This window comes from Suncus etruscus, chromosome 8 (genome assembly GCF_024139225.1).
Source record: "Suncus etruscus isolate mSunEtr1 chromosome 8, mSunEtr1.pri.cur, whole genome shotgun sequence".
Taxonomy (NCBI): Eukaryota; Metazoa; Chordata; class Mammalia; order Eulipotyphla; family Soricidae; genus Suncus; species Suncus etruscus.
In genome coordinates, this window is record NC_064855.1 from 15,676,529 (window position 1) to 15,701,995 (window position 25,467).

Below are 25,467 nucleotides of genomic sequence, written 5' to 3' on the forward strand. Positions count from 1 at the left end.
TGGAGGAACAGATGGTGAGATTGAGGTCTGAACCATGCACGAGGAGACCTCACCCAAATCAGGGTCCCCTAGAGTTCTGAGGATCAGAAGGGCTTGGATGACCATGCCTGAGGAGGCAATACAGGTAGACGTGATGAGGGCACCACGAACCCATTCTCAGACAACATCATCTGCTTTCTCCTGTAAATCCTACCTAGCAGACTTCCAGTGGGAGCCCTAGTTGGGGCTACCCAGTCTTGAGCTTGGGGTCCTTGCATTCTGGCCTCTGGTGCTCTCTGCTGTCTTACCCCTATGCCGACGTTTGTGCCACCTTGTGTGTGTGTCCTTGTCTTTCTTTCTCCCAAAGCTAGGCACAACTCTGTGTGCAGAGAAGGTTTTCCAGGAAAGGATTATTGCTTTTGGTCAGATTCCCAGAAGAGATTAGGAGTTGCTGGCTAAGACTGTGAGTTCCTCTAAGGCAGGGGCTGGACTCTTGCAGTTGGGGCTGGGGAGAGGGGCCCTCTGCAGATGCTGCTGAATGAATGAAGATGTTGAATGCATGGAAGTCAGATATGTGTCTGGGCACAGGAGAAGGAGTACAGGGACCAAGGAACTTGCCTTGACAGGAACTGATCCTGGATTGATCTCCTGCATGACATATGATTCCCCTGAGCATTGCCAAGGTGCAGAGCCAGAATGCAGCAACATTAGGGTGGCCTGGGTCATTCGTGGCACCACAGGCTCCTTGTGTTGAACCACTGGCATGAATGTGGCTGAGAACTGCTAGGGGGGGATCTTCCCCAAAATTAAAAAAATAAAGACAACTGACAAATGAATGAAGATGCTAAATGCGGAATAAGTAAAGTGGTCCAGGGAAGGGCCTCCCAGACTCAAGGTTGCGTTCCCTCGGGTGATGCCAAAGGCCCATTTAGTAAGTTTTTGGGCATCATGAAGGATGACCAAGACTCCCAACCCATTTCCTAAAAACTGGAAAGGAGGATAGAGGAGGCTGTGGGCAGATGGGAAGTGTTTCTATGGTATAATGACATGGGTGGGAACTGGATGGTACCCAGTACCTAGAATGCTTTGTGCAGACCCCTGGAACCTCACACAGAATACTAAATCCAGCGACTCTCTGGGGCCACCCCATATGGCAGATGGAGAACAAAGGTGAGAGAGACAACAGACAGTGGGGAGGGAAGGGACACCAAGCTATGCGTTGGTCTCACCGGAAGCAGTGGGCAGCTGTGAGAATCCAGTGGGGGTCAAGGACACTCCCCCCACAGACGTGCTGCTTGTCATACTGGATGCTGACCTGCCAAGGCCAGGAGTCCACTGAGGCCTTCTCCCCGCCCACCACACGTGGGGCCTTCAGACTCTCCCCGCAGGCTGCAATGGGAAAGGGGACGAAGAAGCAGAGATCAATCAGCACGTGGAGGTGGAACCCCCTCTGTAGGGCCCCCCATCTGGCCCAAGCTGAGCTCTATAACTGGGCCTGTACGGGAGCAAGAATCAGGTCAGTGCTGAGTGTCCCCAAGGGTGTGGGGATTGGCTCTTCCTCATCTCTGGCATGCCAAGTGGTACCAGGAAGGCGTACCCAGCAAACCAGCCTGGAGTACCCAATGAGGAGATCCCTGCCCAGCCACTCCTGCAGAGAAACAGTAAATAGACTCTCCCACAAATCTGGGAGAGGAAAGAAATTTCTAGAAACTGGATCTTCCCACTGGAAACTCTCCTTGCTTTGAGTCAGTCCCCTCTAACCCCTGTTGAGCTAGGCTTCTCCTGTGACCCCTTTTCTCTCCATCTCATTCACCCACAGGCCTGCAGGTATCAAGGGACCCTCTAACTCAAATATAAACCACTTTCTTGGGGTAATCAATCTCCAGTGAAGGTTTTGAAGGAGAGGTGCCCACTCCCACTACCTGGGCTTTTCAAGCCTGGGTAATTCATCCAAGCAACCTCTTCCCACATATTCCCATTCAGTCCCCTGCTTTGTCATGGGGCAAGTGCCTCCCTGCTACTGCCCTCAATGGAAAAAGTTCTTCGTTGAGTTCCATGAATCTGTATGGTCCCCTAAATGGTCCTTCCCCAGGATCCCCTCACCTGGTGCCACTCCACTGTCTCCTGCTCCCCTAGATCTCTGACCTGTGTACATCTCCAACCCCTAGTCCCAGTATCAGGGACTCCAGACTCCTTATAGCTGTCACCTAATCACCTTTTCTTGCTTCCTCCTCCATCCACAAACCACCATGTCTCAGCACCCCTATATCTGGGGCCATGGGGGTCCCATCCCCAGGGTTTAGTCTCTGACAGGGAAGCATATTTGGGGGCCCCAGCTCTGGTCATTCTTCCAGGCTCTTTCCAGCTTCTGTCCCCCCATTTCCTCTGGGCAGGGTTGGTGGTGGGAGTTGGAATCCAGTGTGGACTTTCTTTGCCCTTCTGGACTCAGAAGCTTCTCACTGAGCTGTGGAACTGGGGGCTTCAGCAGGGGGTGATGAAGTGTAGAGAGGGTGGGGGAGGAATCTCAGCTGGAAGCAGAGGCTGGGGGTTGTGGGGACTGATCTAGGGCTTCCCACCTTCAGTGCTTGTTGGATTTCTGCTCAGCAAAACCTTCCTCTCAACTCTCCCCCAACTCTCCCCACACCTCTCTCAGCCTGGTCACCAATTGCGGGGGACAGTGGTCAATTGCTGTGTCCTTGATTGGTTATCGGTGTGTCCTTAAAGAGCTCCAGAATGAGAAATTGACTGTTATAACAGTCAATGTTTGGGTGTGTCTAAAATTTCCTTCTCTAACCCTCACCAAGAGACCGGGGATCATCCTACCTGGGCTCAGTGAGCTGGCGTGATCGAGGGGGATGTGGGGCCCTGAACACAGGAACAAGGGGGAACTGGCCTCATATCCCTACCCCTGCAGAGGGCCTCAGCACCAGGGATAGTCCCCCACAGTGACACTGGGGCTGGGAGATTCAGGGGTCCTAGTTGGAATCCTTGAGGGAGTACATGGGGGGAAGTAAGAGGCACATGAGGGAGAAGAGTGGGTGCATAGGAGTACATAGGGGCAAAAAAGAGGGTATATAGGGTAAAGGAGGGGCATGCAGGAGGAAGAAGAAGTGCATGAGGAAGAGAGGGTACACAGGAGGAGAGGGGGCACACAGGAGGAAGAGGGGATACACTTACCCAGACACTGCAGGGACACCAGGGAGCCAGAGACACAGGGTCTGAAAAGGAGACAGTGCCCTATGGGTTCTGCTTCTCCCAGCCTGGGAGGCAGGGGACCCTCCTCCCTTCTGCTGTTCCTGACTCAAGCCCCTTCCTGAGCCTGGGGATGCCTGAGCCACAGAGTGGGGACAGTCTAAAAGGGAGCAGACACTCAGCTCAACTGGACTTTCTGTTGCTTTTGACCAGTCATAATTAGGTGCATACTGTGTGCTGGGGCTTGCCTGCGATAGAGACCAGCTCAGGGGCTCAGCAGCATGTGTTGTAAGGCAGCATTGCCTGGATAGGGCCTGCTGATCAGAAGTTTTGCCAATGAAGGAGGAATAGGGTTTTCCGAAACTCTAGGCCAGCCCTAATCTGTCCCTTTCCATCCTTTATGGGGGCCTGCCCTGAGTACAGGGAGCACTTTATGCTGAGAGACCTATGCTTGCCTGGTGGGATGGGAACACAGACAACCTGACACTGACCTGGGCCCTGGAGGACAAAGGTTGTAGAATTATGCCTGCTGGGCCTGAGTGGGAAGACCAGACAATAGGCAAAAGCTTGGTTTTACTCTGAGTTAGTGATGACAGCCAGAGCATGGGCAGCATTTCCTGTCTAGCTGAACACTGTATTACGAAGTTGGGGGCTGGTCAATAAAAGGGAAACGAAGACATGAGAACTGCTCTAGGAGAATGCCACTGGGGGATCTGGGGAACAGGATAGAAAAGTGGCTAGGTCTTCCATGGAGGGAAGTGTTGAACTTGGAGGAGGAGTAGTATATGAAACTGATTAGTAATAGTACTTGAAGCATAGTACAGAATCTTATACATAAAAAGGCAGATTGATGGGTGGGAGGCTAATAGGGATGGTTGGGGACATTTGTGGGCTGAAGTGGACACTTGTGATGAAATGAAGCCTGAGCAATAGCACCACGGAGAGGGCTCTTGCCTTGCACATGGCCAATCTGGGTTCGATCACCATCATTCCATATAGTTCCCCAAGCTCTGACAGGAGTAATTCCTGAGTGCAGAGCCAGGTGTAATCCCTGCCAGGTATGACACCCCCCAAACAATCAAACAAATAAACAAACAAGAAGAAATATTGTATTTCTGAAACCCAATCCTGAGTTCCTTTCTAATTAAAAATAATCACTGTAAATAAAAAAAAGAAAGTATAGCATTAAACAATTTTTTACTTTGGACAAGTTCATGTTTCCTCCTAAACATCTCACTCTTACACCTCTCACATGTCCTAAGTAAATTAATTCAAATAAAATGATTTTGCTTTACAAAAAATAAATGGAGGCTGGAAAAATGGTGACTCCAGGTCTGATCCCTGATCAGCATCTCTGGGTCCAACTCTCACTGGGTGTATGTAGCCATATGTGTGACCAAGCATCCTGGGTCCAAGCAGCATGGTAGTGGTTAAGAAAAGTGGTGGTGGTGGGTGAGGGACAGAGGGATAGTGCACAGGGAAGGGTACTTGCCTTCCATGCAGCCAATTTCGATTGTATCCCTGGCATCCCATATGATCCCCCATGCTCACCAGGATTGATTCCTGAGCATGGAATCAGGGGTAACTTCTTAGCATCACAGGTATGACTCAAAAATAAAACTAAATTGGAAAAAAAATCAATAGAAAAATACCTCCCCAAAACGTGTTCTTCTGGCTCTTAGGATCTAGTGAGCTACCTTCAAGGGCAGCCTGGGGTCCCCGGGGTGGGCAGCTGTACTTTTATCTCCTCCGTGGTCCAAAAGGGGGTGTTGTTGTACTCACCCACTGTTGTTTCCCACCTGAAGTTCTCCATGGTCTCCTGTGACGCTCATAACATCCAGTCTCTGGTCAGGGCGGATCTCCACACCCTGGAAGGTGGGTTTACTGTTCAAATTGGAAGGAGGGAGGGCGTGAGTTTGGGGAGCAGGGGTGTTGGGAGTAGCTCCTTTCTGGTGTGTGGGGATGACAGGGGAGGACAGGGGGACCTGGTCAGGAAGGTAAGGGCTGCTTTGCTCTTTGACAAGGGACCTTGGCATGACAGAGCCCAGCCTTGGGCACAGTGTCAACACAACCTTGAAGGGGGTCTGGACCAGAGCTCTGGAGAAGTGAAATAAGTAAATATTGGCTCCTAGTTCAAGTGTCCTAGTAGCTCACCTCCTTTTACATGTCCCCACCTTCCCCATCCAGTCGTGCTAGCAAAAGCTCTGAATCAGGGCTCACAGAAAGTCTAGGGGCTGGATACTACCAGATGGCTCAGGTACTGTTCTTGGGAAATTGTTCCTGGGTTTTTGTGCTGAGTCCTCAAGACTGTAGGAGCTTATCTTGGCTCTCACACATGCTCCATATGTGACCTTGGTTGGTCACATTTCTTTCCTAGGCCTCTGGGCCTCAATTTCCCCCTCTCTAAGAGGATTTTCTATAAATTCCTCTCCACCCTGGTTCCTTAGGCTTTTGTGTTCCTAAGATGAGAAGACCCTCCTAGGCAATAGGAAGGAGAGAGTGCAAGAGTGGGGGAAGGAAGCCTGCAGTCCCAACAAAGGCAACATTTGCCCACCAATCATACCTCATGCATAATTATGACCACCTTTGATTTTGGTAAAGCTCCAAGGCCAGATGGCTGGTGGCCTCAGTGAGCACAAGGCAGGACCTGAGTGAGATGCAGGAGCTCATTACCTTGAGGAACCCTGGAGACAGCCTGTTTCATAACCCAGCCACAACCTGCCCTGCATGCATGGTACATCCAGCTGACATTGCAGTTAATGGCAGCTGGGCGGGGCTGGCTGCCTGGGTGGTGCTGATGGCTGGGTGGGGGTGTGGGAAGAGCAGGGTCAGGGTAAGTCTGCCAGGAACCCGTCCAAAATGACGGCGGTGGGGTGTCTTCTTGCAGAGGGCACTGGATGAGACACCCCAGGATGACTAAAAAAAAAAAAAGGCGAGTCAGAAAGCCAAAGGGGCATGTGTAAAGGGCTCAGCCATGTAGCAGGAGCAGCCATAGAACCAGGTCCGTGAGGTAGCATTAAGGAATGACAGGAGAGTTCTGAGCTTGACTGATGATGTCTGTTATTATTTCCCTTTCCACCTGTCTCTGGGTCCAGTTTCTTAGAATCCTGAAGATATTTGGGATCTTGCCCTTGGAGGTTGTGCCCACCTCTGAATACAGGAGAACTCTTTCCCACCCTCTCTTGTTAGTCTCTGAGTGACCAGAGACTCACCTTGACCTCCATCGAGATGAAGTCCCAGGAGAAGACTATGAATGACCTCAGAGTCATCCAGAATGGGGGGTGGGGGGAACAGGACACATATTCTAACCCTTTCCTCCCAGTGACTTAGCTCCTCTGAACCCAATCAGAAAATAGATATAATAGCTATCTTTTTTGGGGGGTGTTTGCCAAGAGCAGACGAATATAACTACGGGATGCTAATTAGGTTTATTATAATCATATACTTTTGCATCCGCTGAAGATTTGGAACTGATTTTTCCTATGTATTGAGAGAGCTGAGGTTGCTGATGGGTCCCCATGAACTCAGGCTTGTTTAAAGGAAAACTTAACCACTGGAACTTGGGTGAGGTAAATAAGACTGGGTGCAGGGTGGGGAAGGGGTTCTTGCAGAACCAAGAAGGAAAAAGGATGGAGGCATAAAAGGAAGGAAGGACCTCTGAGGAGCCAGGTGGGGGCAGGAGGGCATGCATTTTCTCCCTGACTTCCCATGACTATCCTCTGAGGTGAGCAGTGCCTCACCTCAGATTAGGATTTTGTGGTGCTCCTGAGTGGAAGCACAGTTGTGCAGATCTGACTCATGCAACATATTTATTTTTTTTTTTTATCTTGAGGCCATATATGGCGATGCTCGGGGCTTACTCCTGGCTTTGCACTCTGATATCACTCCTGGTGGTGCTCACGAGAACTTATGGGGGCACCAAGGATAAAACCTGGGTTGTCTAAATGCAAAGCAAGTGCCCTACCTGCAGTGCTATCTCTCCAGCCTCAAGATCTCTATTTTATTTTTATTATTCTTTTTATTTTTTGGTTTTTGGACCACACCTGGTGATGCTCAAGGGTTACTCCTGGCTATGCACTCAAAAATCGATCCTGGCTTGGGGGACCATATGGGATGCCGGGAGATCAAACTGCGGTCTGTCCTAGGCTAGCGCAGGCAAGGCAGACGCTTTATCTCAAGATCTCTATTTTTAAAGTACTGAGGGAGCAGAGTGGGAGAAGTAGCCTAGAGGAAGAGAGGTCAGAGGTTTCAGGAAGGCTAGTACCTGTCGTAGCCCATCTGCCCACAGGCTGTCTTGGCTAGAGCTTCTGTGAAGTTGTCGAAGCAGACAGAGACCCAGTTTCCGGTGGGGGTATCCAGCACCTGTAGTGTAGATCTGTCCTTGGAGAGGCGGACTGAAAGGGGAGGAACTGGGGTCAGCACAGGGGACAGGGTCCATCTGGCCCATCTCCATTGGAACCTGTTATATGACTGCCCCCAAGCTCCTTGGGCCCACATTGGCTGCATAGGGCAGAGGGGATGAGGTCCTAGTCTCAAGCAAGCCCCAGGAAAGGGATAGAAACTGCTATGTCAATGTGTGAACAGCAGGACCCAAACTAGCATTTTTTTATTAATTTTTGGATCACACCTGGCAGTGTTCAGGGGTCACTCCTGGCTCTATGCTCAGAAATCGCTCCTGACAGGCTCAGGTGGACCACATGGAATGCCAGGATTCGAACCACCATTTTTCTGCATGCAAGGCAAATGCCCTAACTCCATGCTATATCTCTGGCACCCCAAACTAGCTTTTGGGGAGGCTCACCTGCCACAGAAGAGCCTTCATAAGCGAAGTTCTCCACACACTGCTGCTCATCTTCCCCTGAGGCACAGTCTTGCTGGCCATCACACACCAGCCTCCGGGGGATGAAGTGCAAAGGCTGGCAGAGGAAGTAGTACTTGTCCAGTATCACCTTGACTGGAAGGGGCAGAGAGGGTTAATTAAGCACAGCCTGGGTGGGGGGAATCTGGGTTACCCTGAAAATTATGCTGGGTATGGAGAAGACAGAAGCAGTTCTAGGCTCATGTTGGCACCCAGGAGTGGCGGGCTTTTGTCTCCTTATGTGTCTCATGGAGCCCATACACCAGTTAAGACAGCAAGGAAGATTATTGTGGAATAGAAATTAAGCTATATTTCCACCAGCTGTGAGTAAGGGAAGGGATAGTGCAGATCTGGAGGGCTCAGCCTGCCTGTCTGGGTACCCGCATTTCCCCTTCTTGATCCCCCCTTCATTCTATGTGCTGGGACGGAGTCCCTGGCTTGGCAGGTTGTGGGCTCTTGATGAGATGATAATCCATGAAATGTCTCAGAACCCTGCAGGATGGACTTAGAATCAGGTGCTCTGATCTGTGTCCAGTAACTTCTGAGAAAGTTCTCTGCTGCCAACTCTTTCTTCACAGTTACTTTGGTCATTAGGGAATGTTGCTATGAAATGCAAATTGGTTTGGTTGTTTGGTATCCGGTTTGAGCCATACTTCCTATATAGGGCTGTGTTAAAGCAGAGGATGGGAACAACAGCAAGTAGGAGCCAGGCAGAAAATTCAGTCATAAGATTGAGGAAATGACTGCAGTGCCATTTGCAGATAGATGGGTGCCGCAGTCTTCCCTACTGCCCGAGAAAAGTCCTGTGAAACCCAGAGTTCCTGGCACTGGGAGAGAGAAAGGAGGTAGCAGATTATCAGCAACCTTCATGGAGGGCATTAACATCCGGTTTTGTTGTTGCTGTTATTTTCGTCATTCCCAGTGATGCTCATGGGCTATTTCTTATTCTCTGCTTGGCCGTGCTCAGGGGACCATGTGGTACTAGGGTTGGAGCCAGAATTGGCCACACACAAAGCATGCACCTTCACTCCTGTGTTAACAGCAGTCCTTTAACAAGGTCAGACAAAACAGCTCACTTTTCGGGACCATATTGCAAGCGTTGATCCCCATGGGTGGAAGTTAAAGGTAAGAGAAGAATCACGCTCTTCCAGTCCTTCAGCCCCTGAAGAAATGATGACACAGTTCCTGAGTCCAAGCTGCCTGCAAATGGTCAGGCAGCCCTGTGGCTTGGTAGTCGTGCCAGTAGTTGTGTGACACAGAGTCATGCTATGATGGCTTGGTCTCCTGATTTGGGAGCAGGAACTGGGCCCTAGAGGGAATGTTCGGAGGCCACCCAGCTGTGCTCTGGGAGAAATGTCCATGAGTGAGGGGACCCCCGCTGTCTGTACGTCCACCAAGGGGTTTAGCCAGCTAAGCCACACTTTCTTTCTTTTCTTTCTTTCTTTCTTTCTTTCTTTCTTTCTTTCTTTCTTTCTTTCTTTCTTTCTTTCTTTCTTTCTTTCTTTCTTTCTTTCTTTCTTTTTTTTTTTTTTTTTTTTACAACAATGCACTGCTTTATGGTTTCGTGGAACAAAACTGACCAGAACTGGAACTGGAACCATAATGACACCATCGAAGCACATTCCTGGGTGGAAAGGTACAGGCAGAGGCTGAGTCCTGTCTTGCCTGCTGCCATTCAGTTATTTTGTCCTGCAGCCTCCAGGAAGTAGGAGATTTTATTTTCATTCGTTTTGAGGGTTTCGAGGACCACACTCCGTGGTGCTCAGAGTCTTGTCCCAACTCCAGCAGGCAGTGTTTGGAAATCCTGTGGGGTCTGGAAACAAATGCAGGGTGTCTTGTATATTGTCTTTACCCATCAAACTAGCTTCTTGGCTCGCACTCTCTGTGGAACAGACTTGCAGCACCTTCCAGAATGTTCCAGGCAGAAGAACTCTTCACCGACGATGCAGAATTCTGACAACTTGTGGTCCTCCTGCATCATGAACTCCGAATCGATGAGGACAGTGAATCCAGACAACCTGGGGTGTCCCCAGACCACGCGGCACTTAAGAGGAGAAGCCAGGACTTGGCCCAGCTACAAAGCTTGACATCTGCCTCTGGAGATTCAGTAGCACATGCACACAGGTAGGTGGGTATTTTACTAGAGCCTCAGGGGTCAACCCAGCCTGGGATGAAGCCAGGATGTTACACCGAGACTCTGGAAGCCTACAGGCTAGAGGAACAGCTCCCTTCTCGGTTTGCAGAACTTGGAGTTGGGGAGAGGAGACAAAAGGCATGTAGGATGGGTGAGACTCCAGTTTTGTTTTATTTTATTTTATTTTTATTTTTTGGTTATTGGGTCACATCCGGCAGTGCTCAGGGGTTACTCCTGGCTCTGTACTCAGAAATTGCTCCTGGCTGACTCTGAGGACAGACCATATGGGATGCTAGGGATTGAACTACCATATGTTCTGGGTTGGCCGTGTGCAAGGCAAATGCCCTACCACTGTGCTATCTCTCTGGCCTGTGACTCCAGGTATTAGGTAATTAGGTTTTAGGTAATTAGGTACTAGCATATGGCCTGGCCCTTGTCCCTCTGTCATGGCAGGGTGTGTTCCCCCAAAGCAAAGGCTCTTCAGGATTCTGAGCTAAGGTTGTGGGCAACAATCTAAGGTTTCTTTTTTGTTTATTTGTGGGGGGCAAACTCATCGACTCTCAGGGTTTACTCCTGACTCTGCACTCAGGTATCGATTCTGGTGGGGCTCAGAGGACCATATGAAATGCCAGAGATTGAAGCTATGTTGGCTGTATGCAAGGCAAACACCCTTCCCTTGACCGATTTCTCTTGCCCCTCTCCAGGTATCTTGAGTGTCACTACTCCCAGGAATCTGACCAGTGTGGGCTGTGTGGATTGGGAATTTACTATGAGCTGTGAGGTGGGGAAGGCGGCTGGAGGGATGCCCAACCTTATCTCTGTACCCATCATCACGCTGGGTCTGGCGATGAGACCAAGTGAATAGGGGCTGGGGCCGGGGGCTTCTCCTGGTGCTGCCTTCACCTAGCTGAGGTTCTCCTGAGGCTGTCAGGAGTTTTACTGGAGCAGCAGTAGAGACAAGGAATGTGGTGTGTGGGTTTGAGACCTTGTGGGGGTGTTGTATCCTCAGGGTGCTGCATGTGGGCAGGTGGGGCTGAGCTCACCTGCCTCTGCTGCCTTCTGAGTCGTGTGCACACCTCCATATGGATCTGGGGTGGCAGGGCGCAGGGCATGCTGTGCTCAGAGGGGAGAAAGAAGGGAGGGAGCGAGGGTCCCACTCACTGAGGATAGCCACAATGACGATGGTGGCCAGGCTCAGCAACGCTGCGATGATGGGAACTCCCACTTTTTTGAAGGTCTCCAGGGGGCTGCGGGCTTTGGGTTGACGGGAGGCACCTGTGAAGGGGAGGGAAGACCTAGAGTTAGTGCTCAAGGACCACCCCCCAGCCCTCCTGCACCCAGCACTGAGCCATGGGGGTGCTCTGAGATACTTTGGAAGCAACCAGGAGCTATTCCTGCAGACCAAGTTGAATAGCAATCAGTGCCTGTTTCCTCACTTCTTGTTCACCCACCACCTGTTCACCCCACTTCCTGTTCACTCCACTTCCTGTTCACTCCACTTCCTGTTCACTCCACTTCCTGTTTTCTCCACTTACTGTTCACTATACCTCCTGTGCTCACCCCACTGCCTGTGCTCACCCACCTTTCACAGGTGCCCACTGGGAGCCTCCTGAGCCCAGTGTCTTACACACCTCTGACTTAACTTGTTCTAGAAAGTTCCTATGGTTCAGTTCAGTTAATCTGCATCTGGCTCTTCCTGAAGAGGCCTGAACCTGACTTCTCTCTCTCTCTCTGTCCCCCTTGTTCCCAGTTTGCTTGTGGCTGCTTGGAGCGGCCAGACTTTGCTTGGCAGAGCTTAGCCAACACTGTGCAGCTGCCTTCTGATGGCTTCTTCAGTCCAATTCAGCAAGCAGGGACTCCCAGGAAGGTTCCTTGCCTCTAAAGTGGTTTCACTTCAGAGGGAGAAGGCACCAGGTGGGAGTGGGAGATGATTTTTCTGAGTGACAGCAGAGACAGCAGCAGAGCACTTAATTGGGCCTCTGGAGGCGGAGGAGGGAGGAGGCAAATAGCAAGGCTGCAGCTGGGGAACTGGGAATTCTGGGGGTGCCTGGGCTGAAAGGAGGGCAGAGTGGGTTGTGGAGGCGGGAGGAGCAAAGGTGGGTTTGGAGAGTCTGGAGTCAAATGTAGAGTTTGGCTTTTATCCTGCCTAGTGCCAAAGTGGAGGCAGAGACAGGATCCCGTGAATAATTTATCTAGAGGGCACTTCCATCGGGGAGGTGATGGATGGGGACCCCAATGTCTGGGCAGTAGGTAGGGAAGGAGGTCACTGATGAGACAGAGGCAAAACCAGCTGCCAGGCCCATTTTGCTTGACCTGCTGCAGGGGTGGAACGTGGTGGGGAGGGGGGGGGGCGGTAGGAGTTGGAAATGGCCTGGAAAGTGGAATTCTCAGGAAGGAACAGCAATAGATTCTATGAGTTCCATTTCCCTGCAGTAAGCTGAGAATTTATCCTGGGACGGTGAAAAAGGAGGCAGAGAAACAGCCCAGCCCAGGATAGTAGGGTCCTCCATACCCTTAGACCCATGCCTTCACCTCCTCCAAGACTTTCTCCAAATATCACCTTCTCAGGAAGCCCTTCCTTCAGCCTCGTATTTAAAAGAAATCTTTCAGGGGCCGGAGAGATAGCATGGAGGTAAGGCGTTTGCCTTTCATGCAGGAGGTCATCAGTTCGAATCCCAGCGTCCCATATGGTCCCCCGTGCCTGCCAGGAGCAATTTCTGAGCATGGATCCAGGAATAACCCCTGAGCAGTGCCATGTGTGACCCAAAAACCAAAAAAAAAAAAAAAAAAAAAATCTTTCAGAGCCCAAAGAAATAGTACAGCGGGGAAGGTGCTTGCTTTTTATGTAGCTGATTCCCTAAATACCTTCAGGAGTGATCCCTGAGAGCATTACTGGGTATGACTCAAAATCTAAAAAAAAAAATTAAATCTTTCCGGGTCTAGAAGAAAGTCCAGAGTGATCATACAATAGGTAGGACTCTTGTCTTAATGCAGTTGACCTGAGTTCCATCCTTGATGCTACATGTGGTCCCTTGAGTGCCACCAGGAGTGATGGCTGAGCGAAAAGCCAGGAGTAAACCCTGAGCATTTCTGGGGTGGCCCCCCTTTCTAACTTCCCAACATTTCCTCTCCTCCTTCTCTATTTTTCTTTTCCCCTAATGCACTTGTTAATAGAGCAAATAGACTCTTTCACATCCTTTGAGTTCTGCTGCCCTTCTTGCCTACAGTGAGCCTCCATGAAGATGAAGGTATGCTGCTTTATTCATTGCTGTGCTCCCAGATCTGGGTCTGCAGTGGGTGCTCAGGTGAGGCCTGTCAGGTGGGTGGAGGAATCCTATCTTCCTTCTTGCATGATGGTGGCACAGTTGTCTCATCCATTACCTCAGCTTTTCAAGAGAAGGAGGGCAGCTGTCACCCTGTCACCCTATCAGCTGTCTCTCTGTGCTGTGGTCAGAGTCTGGGGGCATTTGCATTTTCTCAACAGGTGCCATTGGGCCTTAGGCTTGGGGCTGGGCAGCTGGGGACTGTCAGCCACTCAGCTGTGGGTTACAGGGTCCTGCTCTGTCTCTGTTGAGGCCATGGGGCAGGCTGTCCACTTACTCCTGCCTTATTAACTCTGTGGCAGTTACATAGAGCAATTTGTTCTCCCAGAGATTGACATATTGTTGGGAGCCCCTTGGGGAGCTGCCTGCCCTTTTCCCCCCTTACTTTGGGAGGTGGGGGGAGGGCTTGCATCTTTACTATCTTCTAGCAGAGATAGTAAACAGCGCCCCCTGCTGGCTTCTTTCACCAGTCGTTCCTACTCGCATAGACCAGCAACCAACTAACTTACCCATTGGGGGACCCTGCGACCTGCCCGTTGTCAGGACCACATTCTTTTCCTTGGGGCTTTAGAGTCAGTGCAAATTAGCCTCAGACTCCTGCCCCACCTTGCTAGATGCTCTCCCTGCCATCTTTCTCTATATTTGAATTTCCTCCTGGCTCTTGGACAACTCTCAATTGTATTTATTTATTATTTATTTAGTTATTTTTGGGCCAAACCCAGTGATGCTCAGGGGTTACTCCTAGCTATGTGCTCAGAAATAGCTCCTGGCTTGGGGGACCATATGGGACTCCAGGGATGGAACCAGGCCAGCCCTACTAGGTCAGCTGTGTGCAAGGCAAACGCCCTACCACTTCGCCACCTCTTCGGTCCCTATTTATTTAGTTTTTGGACACATGGTGGTGCTTGGGATTACTCCTTGGTTCCTTCAGGGATCACGCATGGAGGGACTCATTGGGTCAAATGGGATTCTGGGGACTGAACCCAGGTTGGCTGGTATAAAACAAGCGCCCAACTCACTGTGCATTCTATCTGGCTCACCAAATCATCTCCATTTCTTTTCAATTTGCATAGGGGCCACTCCCACCAATTCATGGCCCAGTGGTTTTCCAGGAGCCAATGCTCAGCCAGGGATAAGACAGCACCTGCCACTTATGGTACCTTCCCACCTGAGCACCCTGTCCCTCTTAACTGTGAGCCTGTGGTCCTGTTCTTCCTACTCCCAAGTCCATAGTACTCCCTTTTCTTTGAGGAAGGGTTTGACCCTGGTTTGCCCTTGCCAAAGTTTATCTGACCGTTGACCCCTCCTTTTGCAAGTTTCATTTGTTCCCAATCCCAACAGCACCCCTAGGGCAGCAGGCACAAGCAGTATGGTGTGGTTGGTACATGAAGGGAGTACAGGGGGACCCCCAAAGGCTGATGGAGAACAAGAAAAATGAGACTGAGCTTACCACGGTGGTTCAAAGGCTGGTCACTGACTGGGTCCTGAAATTGAAGGAGAAACAGTAGTGAGAGTAGGGAGGCTTGAGGACCCAGTGAGGAGATCTGGTCTGCATTCCCTTTGCCCTGGCCAATTCAAACTAGGGGGCTCTGTGATAGCCAGAGAATTGGTTCAGGAGACAGACTGCAGTTCCAGGACTGGATGCAGCTAGACTACTAGCTATGGGACCAAGAATAGTTGAAGAAGAGTTGGCCATGTGTTGGGTTGTTGGATCTATGACCCAGCTTTATTATCTATTTATCTATTTATTTAATTTTGGTGGGGGCCATGCCTGGTGGTACTCAGGGTTTATTTCTGGTTTTGCACTCAAGGATCAGACTTGGTAGGGTTTGGTGGTGGTGATGTTTATAGGGGCCAGGAACTAAATTCAGACTGCCTGCCTGTAAGACAAATGCCCTGTATGTTGTACTATCTTTCTGGCTCAACCCAGATTTTGTCAATCCTTTGTCTGCTGTATAGGTGTGCTTAACATTTGGACACAGAGAAGACGGGTCTTATTGAGGGCTGAGAAATGCTCAGAATATTTTCTCATCAGACAGATGCAAGTTCAAACCACAGGATCTCTCCACAGAGACCCAGAGTGGCTCAAATCAGACAGATAATGCTCAGTGTTGATGAGGACATGGAGCCACTGGAACACCCTATATTGTTGTTGGCATGAAAAGCTGGCATAAATGCCTTGGAAAAGGGTTTGGTTAAATCTATTACAATTAATCACAGGACCATTCTAGGATTTTATGACCCAGAAATTATGTCAAAAAATGACTCATATATATGGCAAAAACAAACAAACCTATGTCTGAATGTTAATTGTAGCTTTATTCATAGTGACTAAAGCAGGTCTATTGTAAGTGGAGCGATGTGGTCTGTTCTATTTATACAATGGGCATACAACTCAGCATAGGTAAGAACAAGCGTTAAATACAATGGATAAAACTCAGGAATGAATCTTGTAGATGAAAGAAGGAAGGAAGAAACTAGAGTCGGACATATTTCCTGTGTCATCTGATATATATGGAGCATGGCACATCTGTGGTGCTCCTGGATATGTACTCAGGCAGCACCTCTGGAAATGCTTGGGACATGTGGTGCCAGGGATTGAACTGGACTCTGCCTTAATTCCTGCACTCTCCCTATGGTGCTTCCTTTAGATGAGATTTTGAAGGGATAGCTTAGTCATGGTGAGAAAAGTGACAACAGTGGTGATGGTCCGTGATACGGTTGTTGGAAGGAGCACAGTGGAACTCAGTCTCCAGTTCCTGTTTCTATGGCCTGTATGAACCCAATGTTTCACACCAGGCTTGTCCAGGAAATGATACCAGGATCTGGGCACGGGGCTCTTATGTTGTTTTTACTGTTGCTTCTACTGGCATTACCGGGGCCAGGCCAGGCCACCCCTCACTGCACACAAGAGAGAATCAGGCAGCTATGCATGGCTGCGACCAGAGATACAATGAATAATAACACTGACAGCCCTGCACACAGCCAGCAACACCAAACTGCCTACAAAGTCCTGGCACCTAGGTTCAAAGACCTGACACCATTGTTGGATGATCCATCTGAGTGATTCTCCCATTAAACCAATATTTGTGGAGGGCCAATGGTACCAGGCACTCCTTGAAGAGTTGTGGGTTCAAAGACAAATAAAAGCTAATTAGAGCAGGGTGGGAGAAGGGCCATAAAGAGACAAGTGAGCAGGGAGTGGGGGCCTAAGAACGCTGTTGGGTGCCCAGCCACACTTGCAAGCAGGGTCTGGGCAATTGTCAGTCACTTAAAGAGGGGATATGGCTAAGACTAAGTGACAGGCAGGGGCCAGGTTGGGGCTGGAGGAACCAATGGGGAGGCTGGGGTGGGAGCAGGACAGAGACTGGCAGGGGCAATTTTGCGCATGGAGGGACGAGTAAGGCAATGACTCCCCTGCTGCTCCTTATGTGCTCAGGGCTGGGGTAGGAAGATGGGCTTGCCAGGGTGCAAACCCCAAAGGGGTAGTAGTATGCTGGGATCATCAGCACCCACATCTGGGCCCTTCCCTCTTCTCTGAATTCACCTGTGTGGACGTGTCGGCATGAATTGAGGCAAACAGAGAAAGTCTCTTTTGTTTATTATTAATTCAACAAATATTGACACTCTGCCTTTGACAGAGTGGAATGTGCTGGAAGCTGAGACATAGAAAGGGATGAAAGAGGATCGGAGTTGGCTCTTGCTGAGGGACAGGGGTTGCTCAACTTCGACTGGAAATGAGTCCCATGCTGCTGTTTTTTTTGTTTGTTTGTTTGTTTGTTTTGCTTTTTCTTTTCTTTTCTTTTTCTTTTTTCTTTCTTTCTTTTTTTTTTTTTGGTTTTCGGGTCACACCCAGCAGCTCTCAGGGGTTATTCCTGGCTCTACGCACAGAAATTGCTCCTGGCAGGCTCGGAGGGATCATATGGAGGGACCGGGATTCGAACCATCGTCCTTCTGCATGCAAGGCAAATGCCTTACTAACTCCATGCTATCTCTCTGGTGGGGTTTTTTTTTTTTTTTTCTGTTTTCAATGACTATTGGCTCAAATCATGGAATTGGGGTTTGACGAAAAAATCCTATACTGTTTTGAAAATGAGAGGAAGAGAGGAAAGCAAACAAATTCCAACTGTAGAATAAGTAGAAATAGAGAGAGGAGGGTCCTCTGAGTATACCTGGCGCCGAGTGGGTGTCCAGCCAGTATTTGTAGAAGGAAAGGATGAAGCACTGGGTTTTGTTTGGTTTTGGATTTGAGTTTGGGGCCACACCCGACAATGTTCAGGGATTACGTCTGGCTCTGCACTAAAGGATCACTCCTGGAGGACTCTGAGGTTGCCAAGGATCAAACCTAGGTCAGCCACATACAAGGCGTGTGCCCTCTGCATTGTGGCCTTCCCACTCTCTTATCATTTTTGCTCCTTGAAGGCACTATTTTTTTATTTCAGGACTCAGTAAAAAGCACAAAAAAAAGCTGATAGCATCTATTTCCCCAGTGGAATATTGTGCAGCAGGCAAAACAGGAAGCTATGGAGCCAGAAAGAGACATGGACTAGTGCATTGGAATTTAACATTGCAGGAGAGCCAACCTGGAGCTGTGACTCAGCACTAAGGCACACACTTCACACAGGTGGGGTCTTGGGTTTGACCCCCCAACACCACCAAAGTCAGTCTCAAAAGATGACCCAGAACCCAGAATGAAGCTGGGTTTGGAAAGGGGTGGTTAGCATTCTGAGGCTTCTGACATTGTTCCTGGTCCACCAGGATGTAGGGCCATGGCTCAGGAATCTTGGCAGTGATGGCCCAGGTACCTGTGCATATTGCGTTGTGGGTGAGGACTCATAGCTCAGTGTCTTTTGGGGGGGGGCAGTGTCACACCTGGGAGCGCTCAGGGATTACTCCTGGCCCTATGCTCAGAAATCATCCCTGGCAGGCACGGGGGACCATATGGGAGGCCAGAATTCGAACCACTGTCCTTCTGCATGAAAGGCAAATGCCTTACCTTCATGCTATCTCTCCGGCCCCGGCTCAGTGCTTTTTAAGGTTGAGTCCAACTTCCGTTTTGGGTGGTAGATTTGTGAAGACTTTTCATTGCTTTGTTAAAACCATCTTACGAGGACTGGAGAGTTAGCACAGGGTTGAGGGTACTTGTCTTGTATCGAGCTGAGCCTGGTTCCAATCTCTGATACCACGTCTGGTCCTCTGAGCACCACTAGGGGTCACTACTAAGTTCAGAGTCAGGTAACCCTTGAGCCCTGCTGGGTGTTACCCATCTCTCCTGTCCCCAAATAAAACCATTTTAAATAGCTGATAGATTATACAAGCTCCTCCCTCTACCCTCTGTGGACCATAATTCTCTAGGATGAAGTTTGATCCAGCCTGAGGTTCAAATGGCTCTCAACCCTCCCCAATACTCTGCTCCCAGGCTGGAGGTGGGGGTTGTTTCTTGCTGAAGGTCCTAGAACTCAGGGAGAGGAGGGTGGGCGGTAGGGACTCTGGGTCTCTTTGTGGCAGGCTCCCCTGGCAGAATGGATAAGGGGCTGATGGTTGTAACAGTTCATCTCAGCCACTGTCCTTTTGGACTTGGGAACAGAGAAGACAGGGCCCAGGTGTCAGGAATGGACACTCCACACCCCACCATGGTCTCAGAGACAGAGCTGCAAGGGGTTCTCGGAATACCCCAGAAAATGCCCCTTATTTTCATGCAAGGATCCCCAAGAAGGATACAACCTAGAGCCAAGAGAGGCCCAGGTCGAGGGACACCCAGCTTTCCTGTACCATCCTCCCTTTGGTTTTAACTTGAACTTGAACTTGGTCTCCCCACAACTGCCCCAGCCCAGCAAGGCCTGGCCCAAAGGTGTGGGCCTTTTCCTTCTGTGGGGGCCATTGGCCCTGCGGTGGATTCCGCCCTGTGGTGGATCCTGCCCTGTGGTGGATCCTGACTCACAAGCCCAGCCCAGCAGGTGTCTGGCTGTGGGCTGCTGCTGCCCAAGTACCCTGGAAGGATAGGAGAAGGGCCCTCAAGCCCCGAGGGCCCAATTGAGGTGGGTGGTGTGGAGGAGGTGGAAGGACACAGGTGTTTGTTGAAGAGCAGGAAACACCCAGGGAAGCTCAGAGGACTTCCTTCTCAGTAACCTAGAGACACCTTAGAGATACATCCCTATACAGACCCTGCAGTTGTTCACAGTGGGGGTATGGTCAGGTCTTCCAGGAGTGGGCTAGCACTGCCCTGGCCTGCAGACTTTCTGGTGACCTCAGCTTGCACTGTCCTTCCCCTTAGGTTCCAGACAAACCCTGAGAAATGCTGCTTGTTTCGAGGAGAGGAAATCAAGGCTTGGATTCGGGCCACGAGCCTCCTGGAGCACATTGATAGCCAGTCCTGGAGTCTAGGCCAGGGTTGCGCTCTCTCTCTCTCTCTCTCTCTCTCTCTCTCTCTCTCTCTCTCTCTCTCTCTCTCTCTCTCTCTCTCTCTCTCCTTGTTAGCACACACAGTGGTGCTCAGGGTTTACTCCTGGCTCTGAACTCAGGATTCACTCCTGGCAGTGCTCAGGGGATCATATGGGATGCCAGAGATCAAACAACCCAAGTCAGTCTTGTGCAAGGCAAATGTCCTCCCCACTGTCCAGTTGCTCTGGCATCAATGGTTGTTGGTTTTTTTATTTATTTGTTTGTTCGATTTTTGGGTCACACCCAGCAGTGCTCAGGGGTTACTCCTAGCTCTATGCTCAGACATTGCTCCTGGTAGGCTTGGGGGAATCATACGAGATGCCGGGATTCAAACATCCTTGTGCATGCAAGGCAAATGCCCTACTCCAGGCTATCCTTCTGGCCCCCTCAATGGTTGTTTGATCCCCATTTCCAGAATCTCTCTGGGTCAGTACTACCAGCTGGGCTTTGCTCCTTGACTGTAAAGTCAGTCTGTATCTAAGGAGCACCCCAGTCCCTCAGCTTCCCCACACCTTGCTTGCTCTCTCAATTCCCCTCTTTTTCATGTTATTTGTATCTCTCTGTTCCTCAGTGGCCCAACTGGTTTTAATTTCATTCAATTTTATTGAATTGGGGGGCGTGGTCATACCAATGGTGCTCAGGGCTACATCCCAGATAGGTGCTCAGAGGCTCATTTCGGGTGGTGCTTGGAATCCTGAGGATCTGATGCTGGGGTGCAACCTAGGCCTCCTGCAGGAAAATCATGTGCTCTGCCCGCTTTGTTCTCCAGCAGCTCTGCAGGAATATCTTAGGGTCCTTTCCCCTCCCAGATGCCAGAAGAGGGACCCAGATTTGGGGATGCTCTTGCCTCGTGAGAGTTAGATGTGCGCCAGAAACACAGAAAATGGGGCCTGAGCTCCCAACAGCCCATACCACTAACTTTCTATGTGTTGCCAGTCAGGAACCTCAACTTCTCTGGTCCTGAAGGTCCCCTCCCCAACCCTAGATCCACAAAAAGGCTCTTTTTGGGAGGGTGAAGCAAATGAAGGGTTACTCCTCACTCCGTGGACCAGGCAAGAACTCCATCAGGTTGATCCTGCGGTGGGTTCCTGGCAGACAGAGGAGCAGAAAGTCTGGCACGACTCCACTGTCTGTGCTCCCCGCCAGCCATTGCCTTGGGTCCTGCAGGCTGTCTCCTTGGTGGTGCTGACTCTGCAGTTCGGCTTCTGGAGAGAAGCCCAGCAGGGTAGTCGGGGGGCCTGGGGCATAGAACTAAGTGATGAGCAGGGACCCCAGAAGGCGGATCCATGCAGTTTCCGGCTCCCATGGGGGCAAAGGTCTAGCTCCCTGCTGGGTCCCTCAGGAAAACCCAGGATCAAGATTACTGCTGTTGCTATGTGACAGGGAAGAAGGCTCTCTGGGACCCTGGCAGGTGGTTGCTGTCTGGTGGAGGCCAGTGACACATGGGGGACCCTGGGGAGAGGGCGGGGAAAGTTGATCAGGTTGCTGCTGCCTCACTGCCTTGCAGGTGGGGCTCAGGGGTCACGTGGGTGCTGGGGGAACAGGGCAGTGAGGCCCTCACTCTGCTCCCCATCCCCTGATTCTGCCTTGGGAGAGGACAAGTGTCACCTCTGCTTGGCTGCAGTGAGAACCTGTACTCACAGGGGTCTCTACCATGACAGGTAAGGGGATGAGAAGGACAGGAGGGTGGTTTGTGACATTAGCCTGCGGTGGCAGCTTAAGCACATAGAAAGTTCTCGGAGGGGCCCAGACAAGCTGGCTTTCAAGTCACTTTTGAACCATCCATCAGCCAGGCCACCTGCAGTGGGTGTCTAGTTCTCTAGGGGACCAGGACACTTGCTGAGGCCAAGTGGTGTCCTCCCAGCAGCCTGGCCTCGTGGCCCCACTGGGCTCGGCTGCTACATTCTAAGCCATTTTGCCTTGTTCTAAGCCACATAGGTGCTGACCTGTTGGTAACCAGAGCCGGGCACCCAGCCCCTGCCGGTGCGTAAGGGCTCAGGGGCAGGGCCCCGGGAAGCCTGGGGTGTCTGGTGACCTGCCTTTATACCTGCTGGTAGGCTTTGTGCACAGGCTCAGAGCTTAACTTCAATAGGGCCGGGGAGCCAGTGCACACTGAACCGAGTGGCTCAGGTAGGGAAACTGAGGTTCTCGCAGGTAGAGTTGGGAGGCAATGGTAATGCCTTACTTAGTTCAGGCTCTTTTTCTCTCCAGACCATGTACTCTTTTATTTTTTTGGTAACACCTGGCAGCGCTCAGGGTTACTGCTGGCTCTATGCTCAGAAATTACTCCTGACAGGCTCAGGGGACCATATGGGATGCTAGGATTCAAACCACCATCCTTCTGCATGCAAGGCAAATGCCTTACCTCCATGCTATCTCTCCGGCCCCAGGGCATGTGACTCTTAACCGGGCTTTTCCATTCTAGTTCCTTCTCTTGTGCTCACCTGGGCCTTTCTGTGTTCCCAGCCATGCCTCCTGGTTTCCCCCCCCCCCCCATCCCGGGTGGTGTTGGGGATTCCTCTGGCCCCCTTCCTGCCTTGTCAGGGTGGGAGTTTTGATGGGTGGAAGGTGGTTCTTACTTTTGCACACTGAGGGCAAAGCCTGAACAATGGCAACAGGGACTGGTCATGAGAACCATTGGCAGTCAATCCTTGGGCTGAAAGAAACCCTTCAGGGTTGGGGTCTTGAAGCTTGGAAGGGTTTTGAAAACAGTATCAGCATGAGCCCAGGTTGGGTGTCCCCATTGGCAGCTGCCTTGAGCATGCAGAAACCTGCTGGCTGGTCTCTTCATGGGGAGCAGGGAGGGCGTTGGTGTGAGGGTGTGATTCTCCCAGTGCAGCTTATCTGCCCAGAAGCCTCAGGCATGTCTTCTCTTGAGGACCCAGAGCTTTAGAGCAGATGGTGGTACAAGTCCCGCAGGTTCCAGGGTGGTCACCAAGTCCATATCCCAGTCTGGCCCCGGGTGGATGGTCTTTGTATTTGGAGGATCTGAACAGCCCTGGGCCCAGGGGGAGTCCTGGCTGCCTTCCAACTCTGTCCTGTCTGTCCTGTCCCTTATCTGAGGGGTGTCTTAGTTGCCTCTTCAGCAGGTTGGGCAGGTGTGACATAAGTCCATGCATGGGCCTCTATGAGACTCGCGTGCAGTGCACCTGGCGAGGTGCCCATCTGGGGAGGACGTGGGTGTCTGAGTCACGCCTCGGGGAACATTACCCCGCACCGTCTTGGTAGGGTTCTTTGTGGTATTTCCACAGGGCGATGAGGCTGAACCTTCTCGTTGGCACTGTCCTCTGAGAACCAGCCCAGAGTGGCTCTGGACCTGGCAGGAGTCAGTCGCCCATTGACTCTGGAGTTGGCAGCCACATAAAGTGCTCCTGAGCAATGCCTCACCCTACTCCCTATGCCTGCCCCCCAGCATCATTAAAATCCCAAGTTGCCTCTTGCCCACTCATCCACTAGCTCAGGGGGCATTTCCCAGGGCACTGCTGCATTCTGCTAAGAAGTGGCTGTGCTATTGTGGCCAGAGAAAGATCCAGGCAGTGGGGTTTGCCTCTGTGCACCTCAGTTTCTGAGTGTATCTGTGTGGTTGGCAGATGGAGAAAGAGGAATTGATTTGATAAACCTTCCTCTTTATTTATTTATTTTTGTTTGTTTTGGGGCCACACCCAGCAATGCTAAGGGCTTACTACTGGCTCTGAACTCAGAAATCACTTCTGGCAGGCTTGGGGGACCATATGAAATATCAGAGATTGAACCTGGGTTGGCCACCCTCTCTGCTATGCTATTGCTCAGTCCCCTTAACTCTGTGCTTAGGAATTACTCCTGACAGGCTTGGGGGCTCTATGCAGTACTGGAGATTGAACCCTGGTTGGCTGCGTGCAAGTTAAATGCACTCCTTGCTCTACCATCACTCCATCCTCTCTCAATTTTGGATTTGGGGAGCCATACCCAGTGGTGCTCAGGCATCACTACTGGTGATGTTGGGAATGGAACCTGGATCTCCCACATGTAAAACTTGTGTTCCAGCTCCTCCCTGGCCATGTGTGAGAGTGTGTTTATGAGTGTTTTGTCCAGGCCCCCTATCCTCCTTGTCCTCAGTTATCTGGGAAGGGGCTCATTCTTGGTCTCAAGCATCCCGGTTCCTCCTGCCACTGAGTGCCTTGGTCCTCTTTGTCTGTTTCCTTCCTAGTGACCAGCCATGAATGGACATGGGTAGATGTATGTGAGGAGAAACAGTTTTGCAGTCTACTCTATCCCTCATGGCCTCTAGCAGGGTGGCCAGTTACATGGCAGGCTTCAGAGGTGCTCACAGGAAATAGAAAGGGGGCAAGAGGGCAAGTAGGGCCCCTCTCATGGTGTCACAGAGCTGGGGGCTCCCAGTGTCCCTGAGAATGGGTGTGAGGCTGGAGATTCCAGTTGGGAGTGTGATTTTCAAGCCATGGTGTGATTGTAGGCTGGATTTCAATGAGTGTTTAAATTCCCTCTGGGTTTCAATCATCAAAGGGGCTGCCCACCTATGAATCAGAGACCAGTGTGGGGTTTGAGTTGGGTTGGGTTGCCCAGTCCCTCCAGTTGACCAACATCCACGGATCTGAGACCCTGCTCAGTCTGTAGCGAAAGAAAACATTGGGCCTGGCTAGTTTCCTTGCTGGACACTGAAGTCCCCTGACTTGGACACACTCAGAATCTTCCCTGGGAGCCTTGCCAGCAGCGCAGGGAGCCAGTGCCGGATGTGTAGATGTCAGCTGTGGAGGAAGAAATGAGGACTCTGACCAGCCCTGTGTGTGGATGTTTCCTGACAGGACAGGGCCACCATCCTTGGACAGGGGCCAGCTCAGCTTCTGGCTGCACGTGGACAGTGCCAGGAAGTGCCAGGAAGCTGGGCAGGAGGCGCTCAAGTCTTGTTTACAAACATCCCCTGGTGGGGGACTGTGGTTGGGAGCAAGTGCTCCTGGCATGTGGCAGCATGGACCCCATCCTGGGCCAGGTTCTCTAGTTCGTCAGTGGGGTCTGTCCCTCTACCACCCCCACCCAGCCTTGATAGGAAGGAAAAGCCTAAAAGCCAGTAGCTGGCACCCCAGGCAAAGCTGGCATCTCTTCTCATCACACATGGTTGACTTGTTCCCACTGCCCCTAGTTCTTTTTTTTGTTTGTTTTTTTTTTGGATCACACCTGGCTGCGCTCAGGGGTTACTTCTGGCTCTACACTCAGAAATCACTCCTGGCAGGCTCAGAGGACCATATGGGATACTGGGATTCGAACCATCATCCTTCTGCATGCAAGGCAAATGCCCTACCTCGATGCGATTTCTCTGGCCCCCTGCCCCTGGTCCTAAGTCAAACTAGAGACTTGCTTCTTGGCAGCTGGTTGGTGATTAATGCTTCCTTTTTCATTCATGACAATGAATCAAGTGCAGAGTCCCATCAGCCTTCAGCTGGGTGATGGGAAGACCCAGAGCCCCACCCCAAAGAGGCCCCTGGGGCTGATGGTAGTGGGGAACAAAAGCTCAGGGTGCAGATAGACACAGCCTAGTTGTGAGCATT

The 25,467-nt window shown here is 51.0% G+C and overlaps 2 protein-coding genes across 2 annotated transcripts in view; both read right to left on the bottom strand.

Annotated features, from left to right (window-relative positions):
- The window catches only part of UBE4A (ubiquitination factor E4A), a 626,538-nt gene that overhangs the window by 236,536 nt on the left and 364,535 nt on the right, over nucleotides 1–25,467 (bottom strand). The gene's annotated exons all lie outside the window — the stretch shown is intronic.
- The window catches only part of TMPRSS4 (transmembrane serine protease 4), a 33,137-nt gene that overhangs the window by 7,100 nt on the left and 570 nt on the right, over nucleotides 1–25,467 (bottom strand). The window contains exons 2-11 of the mRNA XM_049778397.1: nucleotides 22,507–22,528; nucleotides 20,968–21,132; nucleotides 19,428–19,477; nucleotides 14,937–14,970; nucleotides 11,325–11,438; nucleotides 7,973–8,125; nucleotides 7,436–7,565; nucleotides 4,954–5,055; nucleotides 3,157–3,197; nucleotides 1,209–1,368 (exon numbers count right to left, since the gene is read on the bottom strand). Of these exons, the coding sequence (XP_049634354.1) occupies nucleotides 1,209–1,368; nucleotides 3,157–3,197; nucleotides 4,954–5,055; nucleotides 7,436–7,565; nucleotides 7,973–8,125; nucleotides 11,325–11,438; nucleotides 14,937–14,970; nucleotides 19,428–19,477; nucleotides 20,968–21,132; nucleotides 22,507–22,528 (971 nt within the window). The remainder of the gene's footprint in view (nucleotides 1–1,208; nucleotides 1,369–3,156; nucleotides 3,198–4,953; nucleotides 5,056–7,435; nucleotides 7,566–7,972; nucleotides 8,126–11,324; nucleotides 11,439–14,936; nucleotides 14,971–19,427; nucleotides 19,478–20,967; nucleotides 21,133–22,506; nucleotides 22,529–25,467) is intronic.